This window comes from Aquarana catesbeiana, linkage group LG01 (assembly GCF_042186555.1).
Source record: "Aquarana catesbeiana isolate 2022-GZ linkage group LG01, ASM4218655v1, whole genome shotgun sequence".
Lineage (NCBI taxonomy): Eukaryota > Metazoa > Chordata > Amphibia > Anura > Ranidae > Aquarana > Aquarana catesbeiana.
Genome location: NC_133324.1, coordinates 882,754,339 through 882,768,582, shown reverse-complemented (window position 1 = coordinate 882,768,582; position 14,244 = coordinate 882,754,339). Strand labels below are relative to the sequence as shown.

Below are 14,244 nucleotides of genomic sequence, written 5' to 3'. Positions count from 1 at the left end.
GAGGCTTCACCTCCCTGTTATTCTAAGTCTCAGGCTGGAGGGGAGTGACACAGCCTGTGACTGGCAGAAATCTGCCCACACCATGTTATGCCAAAAAATAATAAAGATTTGATTTTAAATATATAGTTGTATGACAATTTAAAACAGTTTATTGATATTCATTAGGTTTTTTCTGCTCTGAGTCCAAAGGCTGTTTTTTTTTATTTTGAACATATGACCAGCAGCAGGGGACTAAGGGCTACTCCTGCCACTTTTTCCCTACAGACCTGCTGGGAAAGAGCTGTGACAGCTGTATATCGATTAGGAAAGCAGGTACTTAGATTTTTGTATTAAAATAATTACAGCGCCATTATCCACATACAGAAACATAATAATAATAATTTAAAATTAAACAGTAAATTAATCAGTATGTGTTTAGTATCACTTTAAGTTGAGTGCAGCCTGGGCAAGGTGTTGGGTCTGTGGCCTAGAGGACAGGAAATCTGTTGAGCTTTCACCTGTACTGCAGCAGTGTGCATCATTTAGGCATCAATAGTTGGAAGGAACAGTTTTTTGCAACTTAGTTTAGAAGTGTGTGCTGTTGTGGTAAGTACATTCATTATTCTATTTAAAAAATCTGGGCTTTACTTGTGCTGATAGTGACATTTTCCACTTACCCGAGTCATATTTGCTATGTTTATGTTTTCTTTTGTAACACAGTAGGTATTTTAAACTTAATGGCTAATAAATTGTTTTCCATTCCTCAAGCGTTCTGAAAATATGTTTTTGAGCACTGCCATTAGAGATAGTCAGAACTTGTAAAATCAATAAATTTGAATGCACAGTTACACAATAAAATGATTTCCATGTTCCCTACGTGAAATTCAAGTAGCAATCAGACAAGAAAAATGAGCAATTTTCATACATGTGACACTTATTTTGCATTTTTATCAATCTTGCATGGCTAATAGTCATCTCTTGTATTGGTTCCCTAGAATGGACTGACCAACTCTTATTTTCTTCATCCTATTTATTTACCTAGTTTATACACATGGCAGACATCAGAATGAGATATCCTTAGCAGTAATGTTTTTGCAGCACCCAAATCAAAGTCTTCTGTGCTCCTTGTGTATATTGTGTCTTCACATACAAAAGAAGATGAATTTCCTTGCCTGGACAATTAAAGGGTAAAATTAGTTAATGTTAATGGATGACAGCACTTACCATTGTACTGATTTAGATGGAATGTACACTCTATGCACACTCTATGCAAATAGTGCTTACAATAATCACTTAAAGTGACATATTATCATGTGCCATGATAGATCTTCAGTCTTGGGTTGACTAAAAATCCCCAAAAATGTTGGCCAATTATTACCATGTTCTTGCCATGATTTCCACGTCAGTTCTGATTTTTTTGACTGTATATTTATTTGTAGGGTGCAGCTCAGTTCAAAATGCAGCATGGGCTGCCTTAGTATTCTATATTCTGTGTAGTGGGGATGCCTGGTATGTTATATTGATCACAATATATTCTTCCTTAAATGTAGGGAAAAGTTACACTTGGCATAAAGAAACTGAAGTTAAAAGTTCTTTAAAATATTCTACACTATTTGTCATAGAAAACTGCAAAATCATCATCAGGGACTGGACTTGAACCTGAGACCTCGCCTGTATCTGGCAATGACTCTGCTTGCCGAGCCACCTGGAATATTGGATAGTTTCCTGGATAATCCCTTGAATGATCCTATCTTGAATCTTGTTTGTCTTGAACCTTCAATTGTGCAAGTAAGAGGGTAAATGGTGCTACCTATATAATGAAAGGCGACAGACCCTGTTCACTTGTTAGGCGCTATGTGCCTATATAGTGACTATTGAATGTGCACAACCAATAGTGCAATCCAAATAAATTACCAATGTGCATGTGCTAGTGTTGCAAACCTCACTAGGTTGCAAAAAAACTAGATAAATAAATGTTAGAAGTGATACAAAAAACGTGATCCTACAATAACAAAAGTAGTATGCCAAGTCCAAAAAATACTTCAAAAAAATCAATCCAACAAAAGTCTTATATGAAAATTAAGTGCTTGGTGACGATATACAGGAACAAAATCCAGGTGACTTTTAAGTGCTCCTCCTCTTGGGTCCCCACTCACCAGCTCCAGCAACCCCTACAGGGGTATCTCGCATAGCATATACGCTTGATGCACCGATCATGCAGCCAGGCGTGACTGGCTGCACGTTTCGTTATCAAATGTCTTCTGACTGCCTCATCAGATGTTTGATAATGAAACGTGCGTAAGGCGGAGTCACGCACTGAACTAATTTCCAGGTGTGATAGCGGTCAGTGAGCCTGTGGAACGCAGCTGGAGCGCATGCTGCAAGCAAGACACACCACGGTTCTGAAGCTGTCATTTCTCCTGTAGTTGTAGGACTTTGTGAGGAGTTTCCATAGTATGGAACATTTGTTTTTATTTTTTATTTTCTATTTTTACTTTTTTTATCTTTCTTTTTTTACTGCTTTAACTTTGGAATAAAAACCTTATTTAAATACTACACTATGGGAGCCCATATCTCATTTCTTGCATGAAAACCTTACCTATACTGGATATTGGAAAGAGCATTAGGAGAGGAGTACAGCTGGTTGATTTGGGCTTTGAGAAGGATCTTTTGCACACACACTTTGTTCCAGCTGCGGGATATCCTTGGAAGGTCCATAGGAGCTGGATACTAGTTGGAGCCTGGCTGCATGATCGGTGCATCAAGCCTATAAGCTATGCGAGATACCCCTGTAGGGGTTACTGGAGCTGGTGAGTGGGGACCCAGGAGGGGGAGCACCTAAAAGTCACCTGAATTTTGTTCCTGTGTATCGTCACCAAGCACTTAATTTTCACATAAGCCTTTTTTTGGATTGATATTTTTGAAGTATTTTTTGGACTTGGCACTCTAATTTTTTGGGGTTGTTTCATATCATTTCAACTATTTTTTAATATTTTATATTTGTCTTACACTTTTGGGACTATTTATTATTTTTATTTGTTTTTTTATTTGATTTATTTATTTATTTTCATATTCCTGTACTTTTGTTATTGTAGGATCACGTTTTTTGTATCACTTCTAACATTTATTTATATCTAATTTATTTGGCAACCTAGTGAGGTTTGCAACACTAGCACATGCACATTGGTAATTTATTAGGATTGCACTATTGGTTATGCACATTCAATAGTCACTATACAGGCACATAGCACCTAACAAGTGAACAGGGTCTGTCGCCTTTCATTATATAGGTAGCGCCATTTACCCCCATACTTGCACGATTATAACTCTAGTCCCCTATTGGGGACCTAGTAGGGTAGGCTGCACACCTAATTTCCCCTTTGGCCTAAGCGCGGATATATTATTTTATTTTACAATGCAAGAACCTCTGCGCTATTAAAATTGAAAATATAGAGCTGCTGCAAAATCTAGTGGTGTTCATAAATCAACCAATAAACAAAGTATATATATATAGAATGATTTCGCGCAAAAAATCAATGGAAATAAATCCCACAAAGTGGGTGCATCAAAACATAAATAACAAATTCACTAAAAAAAGTGACAGTCAAAAAATATATATAATATATATATAACAGTGCAAAAAGTCCCAGTGCTGAATAGCTAAATGTTGGCTCTTAAAACAATTAAATGAGAGGAGTAAAAAACAAATAGGTGCAAAATGTGGCTAAAAAAATGTGAAAAATATATTAAATAAGTCCATCAAAAGGTGAAGGAAAACATTCTTGAATCCTCTCAGTGGATGTACCAAATAGAAAACGTGATCGGTGGTGGGATGATAGATGAAATAATGTGCTCACAGAGGCCTTACCTTAAATGGGCATGGATAAATGCCTTACAACTCCTGATGAATGGATGTTGGTTTGAGACCAGCGGTTGACATTCGGAAAATAGATGGTAAATGTAGGGCCGGAACAGGCTCGCATCCAGGTTTAGATGAGTATGGAAGAGAAGAACAAAAAAAGGGGGCCTCCAATCGTGTAATACCATAGACCGAAAATTTATTGAATAAAACGGCTGTGCAGAGCAATGTAAACAGATTGTACAGTCAGCAGGACGGCATACCGCCGCTACCTGGTACATCACTTCCGGTCCGCAACAAAAAAAAACCGGGTCGGAGATGTGAACTTCCGATTGCGTCTAGTGCGTCAGTCCTACGCGTTACATCACGTACCTCGTGACTTCCTCAGGGAAACCAAGCCTTCGCCTTGGTCAGTATATCCAGACTCTCTCTGCTGTGTTTTCCTGTGAAAGACTTTTGCTTGGCTGACTTCCCTTCTGGTTCCTGATCCGGTTTGCTGCACCCGACTTCGCTGATCTCTGGACCCCTGTTTCTCTGGCTTCTGCTGGCTATCCGTCCTGGTTACCGAACTCTGGCTATGTTTTTATTACGTTTGCGTTTACGTTTCATCCTGTAGTGATCCCAGCAAGCTGCTGACACACAGACACATTGAAAACTCTGCTAACAATCACTAATATTTTCACTTGAATTCACTAATATAGATACAGATCTTTGGAAGCCATTTATGCTCTTTTATCTGCATTGTTGATTCATTACATCAACTGTGTGTCACTTATGCACGCTCATATCGCCTAAGAGCGTCATATGCTGCCATATGCTTGCCCTTGTCCTGCTGTTTGACTGATCTGGATCTGCCGTGCACCATCCTCATATGACCCATAAGGGAAAGCACTTCTGACTCTATAATCAAATGGTCCCTACTATAAGGTGAGAGGCCATCCTTTACATTGGTGGAGGGATCACAGAAAGTCACTAAGATGTCAGCATGACACATATGACTGTTCGGATTGATTGAATTCTTTATGGACTTTCATTGTTGCTTTCATTTGAGCGCTGCACCACCTGTTTTTTATTGTCTTTTAGGGATTTGATTTTTGACCCTGGTGTCCAGCTGCTGTGTTCCATATACATATTTGCACTGATTTGTTCTCTTTTTGACTGTACAACCTGTTTACATTGCTCTGCACAGTCGTTTTATTCAATAAATTTTTGGTCTATGGTATTACACGATTGGAGGCCCCCTTTTTTTGTTCTTCTCTTCCATACTCATCTAAACCTGGATGCGAGCCTGTTCCGGCCCTACATTTACCATCTATTTTCCGGATGTCAACCACTGGTCTCAAACCAACTTCCATTTATCAGGAGTTGTAAGGCATTTATCCATGCCCTTTAAGGTAAGGGCTCTGTGAGCACATTATTTCATCTATCATCCCACCACCGATCACATGTTTTCTATTTGGTACATCCACTGAGAAGATTCAAGAATGTTTTCCTTCACCTTTTGATGGACTTATTTAATATATTTTTCAAATTTTTTTAGACACATTTTGCACCTATTTGTTTTTTTTTTTTTTACTCCTCTCATTTAATTGTCTTAAGAGCCAACATTTAGCTATTCAGCACTGGGACTTTTTGCACTGTTATATATATATTATATATATTTTTTGACCATCACTTTTTTTAATGAATTTATTATTTATGTTTTGATGCATCCACTTTGTGGGGTTTATTTCCATTGATTTTTGCGCGAAATCATTCTATATATATATACTTTATATTATTTTATTTGAACCTTCATTTCTTTGTTCCTCCTATGAACTTCCTGGTTTAAGCCATCTCTTTGCACTTCCTGTTTGCCAGATTATTGTGCTCCCTCCAGCCAATATCTTGCTTTTGTCTTTCCTGCTTCCATCTGTATCTTCGCTGCCATTCGTAACCAACCTTTGACTTGTTCTTCAAATATGCTTTTGCTTATTCCAACCTGCAACCATTCATTACTGATCTTTTGGCTTGTTTCCTGACTACACTTCTGCTTGATCCCTACCTGTTATATCTGCTATTGGACCCCGGCTTGCCCACCTGGTGGTGGGGCGATCCTGAGGACCGCGACCAGGTACTAACACGCAACAAAACCCATCTCCACCATCAGGAGCTCTGGTGAATACCGATTAATACTTAGACCCTGTACCTCAGGTAAACCCATGTCATCAGCCAGGGTGACCTGCTTGTTTACCTGTCCCACTTGTCAGTGGGAGCTGCTTCCCCTGATATAGCTACTGGCCCCTGAGCCTGACTCCAGACCATGACAATAATGGATGTTTGCTGGATAATCAACAAAAAGGGCCAAAAATCAACTTTTTTCAAAGCGACACAAAACCATCCCCATATCTGACATTATTGTTTGGAGGTATTTACAAACCTTCCATGACCTCCAGGGACCTATACTGTATACCTGCATCAGTTTTTTCCTTAACAGAGTCTCTTTAAACCAGCCTTTCTCAATCTTTTCAACACAGAGGAACCCTTGAAATAACTTTCCGGTCTCAGGAAGCCCCTGCGAAAAATGACTATAACTACACTCCTACATTAGTGTGGTGGTCAGTGGGAAGAATGCTGCTTACACTTGTGGTCAGTGGGAAGAATAACCTCCTTATAGATAGCTAAAATGATCTGTGGTGTCAGAGGCAACTTATTTGAGAGGCAGAACTTGCTCATTGCCCAAGCAACCCCTAGCAACCTCTGGAGGAACCCAAGGATTTTCATGCAACCCTGATTGAGAAACCTTGCTTTAAACTAACAACTTTAGGGCCTTTTCACACAAGGGGCGATCTGATCAGGTCAGCTTTTCAGGCAAACCTAAACAGAAAGCCCATGGATTCCTTTGCATCGGAGGGTGTAAACGAACACCCACCTACCTCCAGGTCCAAGCAGGCCTGCTAAAAAAATAGAGGAGTTTTGCGTCCTCTTCCATTTACGTGGACCAGATCGAAAGCAGAACCAGATCGGAGGCAGATGAGTGTAAATGGACAGTAGAATCCATTTACTCCCAGCCGCCATAGGCTTGCGCAGGGGGTGTGCCAGATGGGATGTTTCAGCATAGAAAGCGGGGGGGAAAGGGCTAATCAATATATCATTTACAGTACCAGCCCCTTTTCTAAATGAACACAGTGAGCACACTCACTCACTGTGTTCATCCATAACAGAAGCATAGTAAACGGTGCTTACTATGCTTAAGTTTGCGAATGTACATGAAGCTGCTCAGCACAGAGCACTTCCCATTCATTCACCGTCTAGTGCAGCTGAGGCTGCAGAGAAAGGCATGTGTGTTTGAGCTTTGGGGTGCACACCCTAATGCAATAGGCTGCGCACACCTGTGCCAGCCACCCATAGAGCAGAGTGGGCTCTGTCAGTGTCCGCTCTTCAGAACCTAAGCGGACACGGACCTGTCATCCACCCAATCTGCTTTGATCAGCAGAGATCACCTCACATATCCCCTGCTGATCAGAATAGAAGGTGCCCATGTGAAAGGGCCCTAAAGCACCATGTATTTAATATCACTAGAAAGAAATGAAATTGACAAAATGTCAATAGTTCATTTAGTACAATTGTTTTATTCAGTTTAACTGTGATTTTACACTTATGTTCCGGTGGGGTTTTTTTTTTATATACAGTAAAACCACATGAAGTCAAGAGTTTGCATGTTCTCCCTGTGCCTGCGTGGGTTTCCTCCGGGTACTCCGGTTTCCTCCCACACTCCAAAGACATGCTGGTAGGTTAATTGGATCATGTCTAAATTGTCCCTAGTATGTATGAATGTGAGTTAGGGACCTTAGATTCCCTGAGGGTAGGGACTGATGTGAATGTACAATGAATATGTAAAGCGCTGCGTAAATTGACGGCGCTATATAAGTACCTGAAATAAATAAATAAATAAATAAAGAGATGTGTTTTTACTTCTGTAAACAGTATTCTTTATTGAGCAGAAAAAGCTCTGCATTTCAGTGAATGCCTTTCATAATAATAATAATAATAATAATAATAATATTAATGTAATGCGTGTAAAGCCCAAAACTTTATTTTAATATTGGATAGAGGGTGGTAGGGTTAGAACTTCTATCAAGTTTTTATTACTGTCTGTGTCTCTGCTGGGAAATTCACCCTCTCTATAGGTCCTGGTGACCATTGTCACTGGAAGGGAAAGTGACGGGTTTCCCAAACTTTGTCACTGGCACAGGAATGAAGGAGAAATCTTCCAGTGGAGACACTTGTTCCAGTTACAACTGCCTAAGCTAGGCATTCCCTTATTATGAAAATGGTGAGCCTACAGGACAGAAAGAGAACATATTTCCCTGCTCTCCCTGAACGTTCCCTGCTGTATCTAAAAGTAAAACAAAAAGTTTTGACTTTAGATATACATTAAGTGCCAGTTCACACTTATGTGATGCGGGAACCCGGGGAATCCACTGCGGGTTCCCGCATCCCACCTGATTCGTAAGTCAGTTCACACTACCATATGTGAACTCATGGAAGTGTCAATACAATGTTAATGACACCCCCATTTCAGCTCACATATCACACTGCGAACTGACAGTTCGGACATGAATCAGATCGCATGGATGTGAACACCCATACGATCCGATTCGGGTGCGGACCAAAAAAAACAGGTCCTGCGCGAGTTTGGTCTGAATGCGATGCAAATTCAGCCATATTATCTGAATGGCTAAAATCGCATTGCACAGACATCACGTGTGATTTGAACTGCAGTGTGGTGCAAATCACATGCGATCTCGCAGAGCACACTAATGTGAACCGGCACTAACAGTTGCTGAACTATAAAGCAAGAATATTTTTGGGGCTGATGGGGTTAAAAATAAATACAAGCTTCTGCTTAGTTTTGTACATGCCACCACCTTAGTTTACATTTTGAAAATGTTACTTATTTCATTTATTCACTCACCCATGATCTGATGTGTAAGGTCTCACATTTCTGGTTCTCACGAAGCCCACACAGTTAGAGGTCATATTTCTTCCTACAAACCACTCCATGCATTCTATGTATGTGCTGACTGTCTCAATGATGTCTCCGTTCTGAAAGGACATCTCATCTGGGACATCACTATCGTAATTTATTACAGCTTCTGTCCAACCTACAGCTGATCAGACAGAATGGAGATGTCAAATAGCACCATAGAAATGTGAGCAATATCACATAAATAAAAATAAAAACCAAACAACCAGATTATGTTCCATTCAACGCCATGTCTGTAATTGGACCTTTAAAATTATTAAAAATGAATGCAGATCTCCAGAAAAAAATACAAGATAAAAATGAATAAATGTCCAAACCAGCATTTGCTGTAATATTCAGTTTCAATTCAAATGTTTCCCCTGCAGTACTCGTTTCTGTTGATAGATGTCTTCAGTCTGATGGTCAGCATCATTCAACCTACTTCCTCTGAGCCAAGGTTATCTTGGACCCATCCTAGCCAGTGATTGGACAGTGAAAGGAGAATCAGCACAGTGATAAACTCATCTCGCTGTCAGCTTTCTCCTCCTATCAACATTCTTCTTGTCAGCCATAGGGGTGTGCACAAAGTGTGTTGGGTGTGCCTGGGCACACCCTAATCACCTTGTGTAATGCCAATTTCCCCTGCTTCCTGTTGCCCCTTGTTTCACCCCTGCAGTGCTGCCAGCTTCCCTCCTCACCCATTGGCTGTTGCGGGGGTGTTTCAGGATGGAGAGCAGGGGAAGGGGCTGGTAAATATTTAATTTACCGCCCCCTTTTTTTTCTTAAAGAACAGTGAGTGATCTGTCGCTACTGTTTTCATTTTTAACTGTGAATTAATTTATGTGTTTCATTCAATTTGTGAATCATGATCAGCACAGAGCACTTTCCATTAAAAAGACTGGGGAAGCTCTGTCCTCAGTCCCTTTCCTTGTCTCAAAAGTAAGACATCAGAGGTCTGTTTAGACCCTTGATATTCCACCAAAACCCCCAACGAGGCTCCTAAAAAGATTGTAAAAAAATAATAAAAATTAATATTGTAAAAAATAATTGAAAAAATAAAATTGTCAAAAATAATAAAAATAAAAACTAGTAAGAACTTACCTCCTGATGGTTTGAGCGATGGGAATGAAGGCTTCCATAGCGGGACAGGACCTTATCACTGGTGTGACTGTGTAACCCCTCCACCCGGCTGCTCCACTCTGTCCCCCCCCCCCCACTTGGTTGCTCCACTCTGTCCTCCCCCCCCCCCCACTTGGTTGCTCCACTCTGTCCTCACCCCTACCTGGCTGCTCCACTCTGTCCTCCCCCCAACTGATTAATTTTTTTATATATATCAGAAAAAATACAGAATTAATGCCACTCAATGGCAATGACAATCCTAGGAAATAAACTATTAAGTAATTTACGGTGAAGATTTGTTTCACCAGTAGATATGATTGGCACATTTTCATAGCAATTTTTTTTTTTATACATAAACCCAAACTGTTGAAGGAGAGCTGGCTTTTTCATTTATTTTATAGATATACATGGGACCACTGTTGGTTGTTCACCCTCCCATACCAGTATGCCACTGGTTTACAGAACACCCCCAGAAATGGAAATTTGCTATACTGGGACCGATCACATGAGCCCGTACACCCTCCTACCTAGCACACAGGAAAGAGGAATGCAGGTGTAACTTTCCAAACAGGATAAGGTAATGCCATGTTGTTTGCTCAAATGATTGCAATGTATATAAGTACCCTAGAGAGAATTGCTTTTCTCTCAATAAAGGTGGAGTTTCACCCTATATTCTGAGCAGATTTTTGGATCATCTGTGAGCCAGCTATAAGCTGATTCTAAAAGCGCATTCTGGGAAATCCTTATAATAATTTGTATTTTGTTACCATGGCTGCAATAAGGAAGTATTTCATTTTTACCAGTTGTAGAAAACTATGACTGCCAGCAGATTGAAATGGAAAATGATTTTATGTAAAATAAAATAAATTATGCAGGCAATAGCCATTTCTATAAAATTGGTATATTTACTGTAGGATAATAGTAAAAGAGTGTGCTGCTGTGTTGTCCCAACACTTTAGTAACCTTTATGTGCACATAACACATCATTAAAGTGATCTTAAAGGCTTTTTTTAAATTAAAATAAAAAAAGAGAATGGGCGGCTGGTGAATGACCCCGAGCTAATAGTTACGGAGCTAGCATCTTTCTACGCAGACTTGTACAGAGACGGTGACTCTGATGAGGCACTGCAGGACTATCTAGAAACAATATCCCTACCAGCTTTGACACGTCAAGCTAGCCTGGAGCTGGAAGCTCCACTCATGCTAGACGAGTTGAAGGAGGCTGCTGCTTCCTTCCCTACCTGCAAGGCACCAGGGGATGAGGGGCTTCCCATGGAAGTCTATACCCAATACGGGGAGGTAATTTTACCTAAACTACTGGAAGTATTTATTGCCGCGCTTGACTCGGGACAGCTGCCTACCACTATGTCCAGGGCAAATATCATATTGTTCAAACCAGGCCAGATCCCAGTTCATACAGACCCATCTCCTTACTCCAAAGCAACGTTAAAATACTATCCAAAATCCTAGCTTTAAAGGGTTAACAAGATTATTCCAAATATTATTCACCCGGACCACACAGGTTTCAACTGCAACTAATCTTAGAAGACTTTTTTTGAAAATGCAGACCCCAGCAGATAATGTGGGCAAAAGGGCACTGTTGTCTCTTGACGCCAACAAGGCATTCGACAGTGTCAGCTGGCGCTATCTCTGGGCTGTACTGTCCAAATCTGGATTTGGCCCTAGATTTATCAAGTGGACAAAGCTACTGTATAGCTCTCCACAGGCTGCCATACGCTTGTCGGACAGGATGTCTCCTGCCTTTGCACTGGGCAGGGGGACTAGACAGGGCTGCCCCTTGTCCCCCCTGCTCTTTGCACTGGCCATTGAGCCTCTTGCTGCCCAGGTGCGGGATCATCCACAGATCAGGGAATTTTGCTCTGGTGACTTGCATGAAACATTAATCCCCTACACCGACGACATGCTCCTCTTTTTGGAGGACATGGACAAATCGTTGCCTCATGCAATGTCGCTCTTCACAGATTTTGGCCACTACTCAGGCTTAACCATTAATTGGTCCAAATCAGCATTGATGTTCCTGGATGGGGCACCTGGGTCGGACGCGGAGCTCCCCTGCCCTGTCCTTGTAGTAACCTCTTTTAAATACTTAGGTATCCACGTTACGCCCAAGCTCACTGACTACTACAGCCAAAATATATACCTCTTACTGACTCACTTCAGAGACAAAATAAACATTTGGAACTGACTTAAAATGTCTTTGACGGGAAAACAAACGGGAAAACAAACCTCATTAAGATAATATGCCCCAACTCCTATATCTGCTTCACAACACACCTGTGGTTATTCCACTTAAAATTTTTTGAGTGGTCGACTCCCTATTCAGATTACTCCTTTGGCACAACAAGCCCCCCAGGATTAAACTGGAACAATTACAATATTCAAAGGAGGGGGGTGGTTTGGCACTCCCCAACCCCTGGACATACTATTTGGATGCACAGCTGCAGCACTTGATTGGAGCCATGGCTCCCAAGCCTGCTGGCTCATCAGCCAAACTCCTACTTACTGGCATAGGGGTGGAGTCTGTACCGGAGGACCTGGAGGCACAGCTGTTCCAACGGCCCAACAAATGCCCACATACACACTCCTTCAGAAGGTGTGGAATAAGGTCAAACAACTACAGAGAAAAACGGGGTACACAGCTTACAGCACATTATTTGGAATAAATCATATGAGGAACTGGCCAAGCTCCAACAGGGACCTAGGTGGCGCCCCATGGGAATAACTCACCTCAGGCATGTCTTTCACAATGGGAGACTACTCTCTTTCGCTGACCCTCAATCTAAATTTGCACTGCCCCCCAGCATGCTATTTTACTACCTACAACTAAAGCACGCTGTTAAAGCACAAGGTACCGCAGTGGAATAGGTACAATCACCCACTCCTGTCTTCCACATACTACAAAATGCAACGGACACAAAGGGTATAATATCCCAATGCTATCTTATGCTTCTATCCGAACTCTTAGAGGGATTCCCCATGACAGCGGCGACCCAATGGGAGGCAGACTTAGGGCCTATTACAGGAGAGCAGTGGGAAGAGGCCCTTCAAGCCGTTAGCACTTGTTCGCTGAATGTATCCCAAAAGGTATCCCAATTGTATATCCTGTTGAGGACACATTATACCCCAGTAAAACTTCATAAAATGGGCAAACTACCCGATCTGATATGTGGTAGATGTAGGATAGTGCCAGGTGACCTGATCCTCTGGCGTTGCCCCAAATTCCATAGATATTAGAAGGGGGTCCTGGTCACGCTTAACCAGTCATTCCAAACTAATGTTCCTCTTGATCCACTACGTTGCCTCCTGGGAGTTCTGGAGGGGGCAATCCCAGAGGAAGTGACCAGGACGACCTTTGCTAGAGCCCTATTCCAAGCTAGGAATACAATACTTATGAGCTGGAAATCCACCACTTCGCCATCGGTTAAATCCTGGAATTAGCACATGGGCAATACCCTTACCATGGAAAAATACATTCATTAGCACAGGGGGAACCCTGAGAAAATTGACAGATTATGGGCCGCAAGGCTTGATACACCCGGGATTAGTCCCAAGGAACTGGTATAGATGAGGCTGCTCAGATGCCCATAAACATAATAGATGCCCGGGGAAATGCTAGCTTTTTACACACAAAGTAACATTGTAGGGGGGGGGGAAGTGGTGATGTTGAAGCTGCCAGTACGATGAAAGGGGATTGCAGAATACCACCATACAGATAGAAACCGTGTATATACCACACATTGAATACTCACTGCTACTCGAGTATTGAAGGGAATGACTAATGGTTATGTCAGTGTTCTTTCGCTGACAAATTGAAGTGTAATGTGATGTATGTTTTGATTTGATTTGTTTTTCTTTTGCAATGAAAAAACTTTTGATTAAAAAAAGAGAGGATATACCTACCTGCTCTGTGCATTAATACTACGCAGAGTGATCCATTAAGTCCTCTTCTCGAAGTCCTCTGGCAACACTGTCTGCTTCTCCCTGCTTTGGGTGACTCCTTAGTAAACCAGGTACTATGGGGGCACCTGTGCAGACTGTATTGCTATGGATATTTTTGGGTGATTTTATAGAATAGTTATATGTGAATGTTAGATTTTAAGACCATGTGCTGTTTTAGAAACTAAGCCTCCCCTAATGATATGCTAATGAACCAGTTTGGTTAGTTTTTGTGAAGTCAGGCTACAGGATATGATGTAACAGGAAATGGGGGAGGGGATAAGGACTTTTGAACTAGCCATTTGCTAAGACAACGGACATA

At 41.3% G+C, this 14,244-nt stretch overlaps 1 protein-coding gene across 1 annotated transcript in view; it reads right to left on the bottom strand.

Annotated features, from left to right (window-relative positions):
* Positions 1 to 14,244, bottom strand: part of SH3TC1 (SH3 domain and tetratricopeptide repeats 1) — a 98,535-nt gene that overhangs the window by 29,681 nt on the left and 54,610 nt on the right. Inside the window, exons 9-10 of the mRNA XM_073610754.1 lie at positions 8,796 to 8,991; positions 1,018 to 1,151 (exon numbers count right to left, since the gene is read on the bottom strand). Coding sequence (XP_073466855.1) covers positions 1,018 to 1,151; positions 8,796 to 8,991 — 330 coding nt within the window. The remainder of the gene's footprint in view (positions 1 to 1,017; positions 1,152 to 8,795; positions 8,992 to 14,244) is intronic.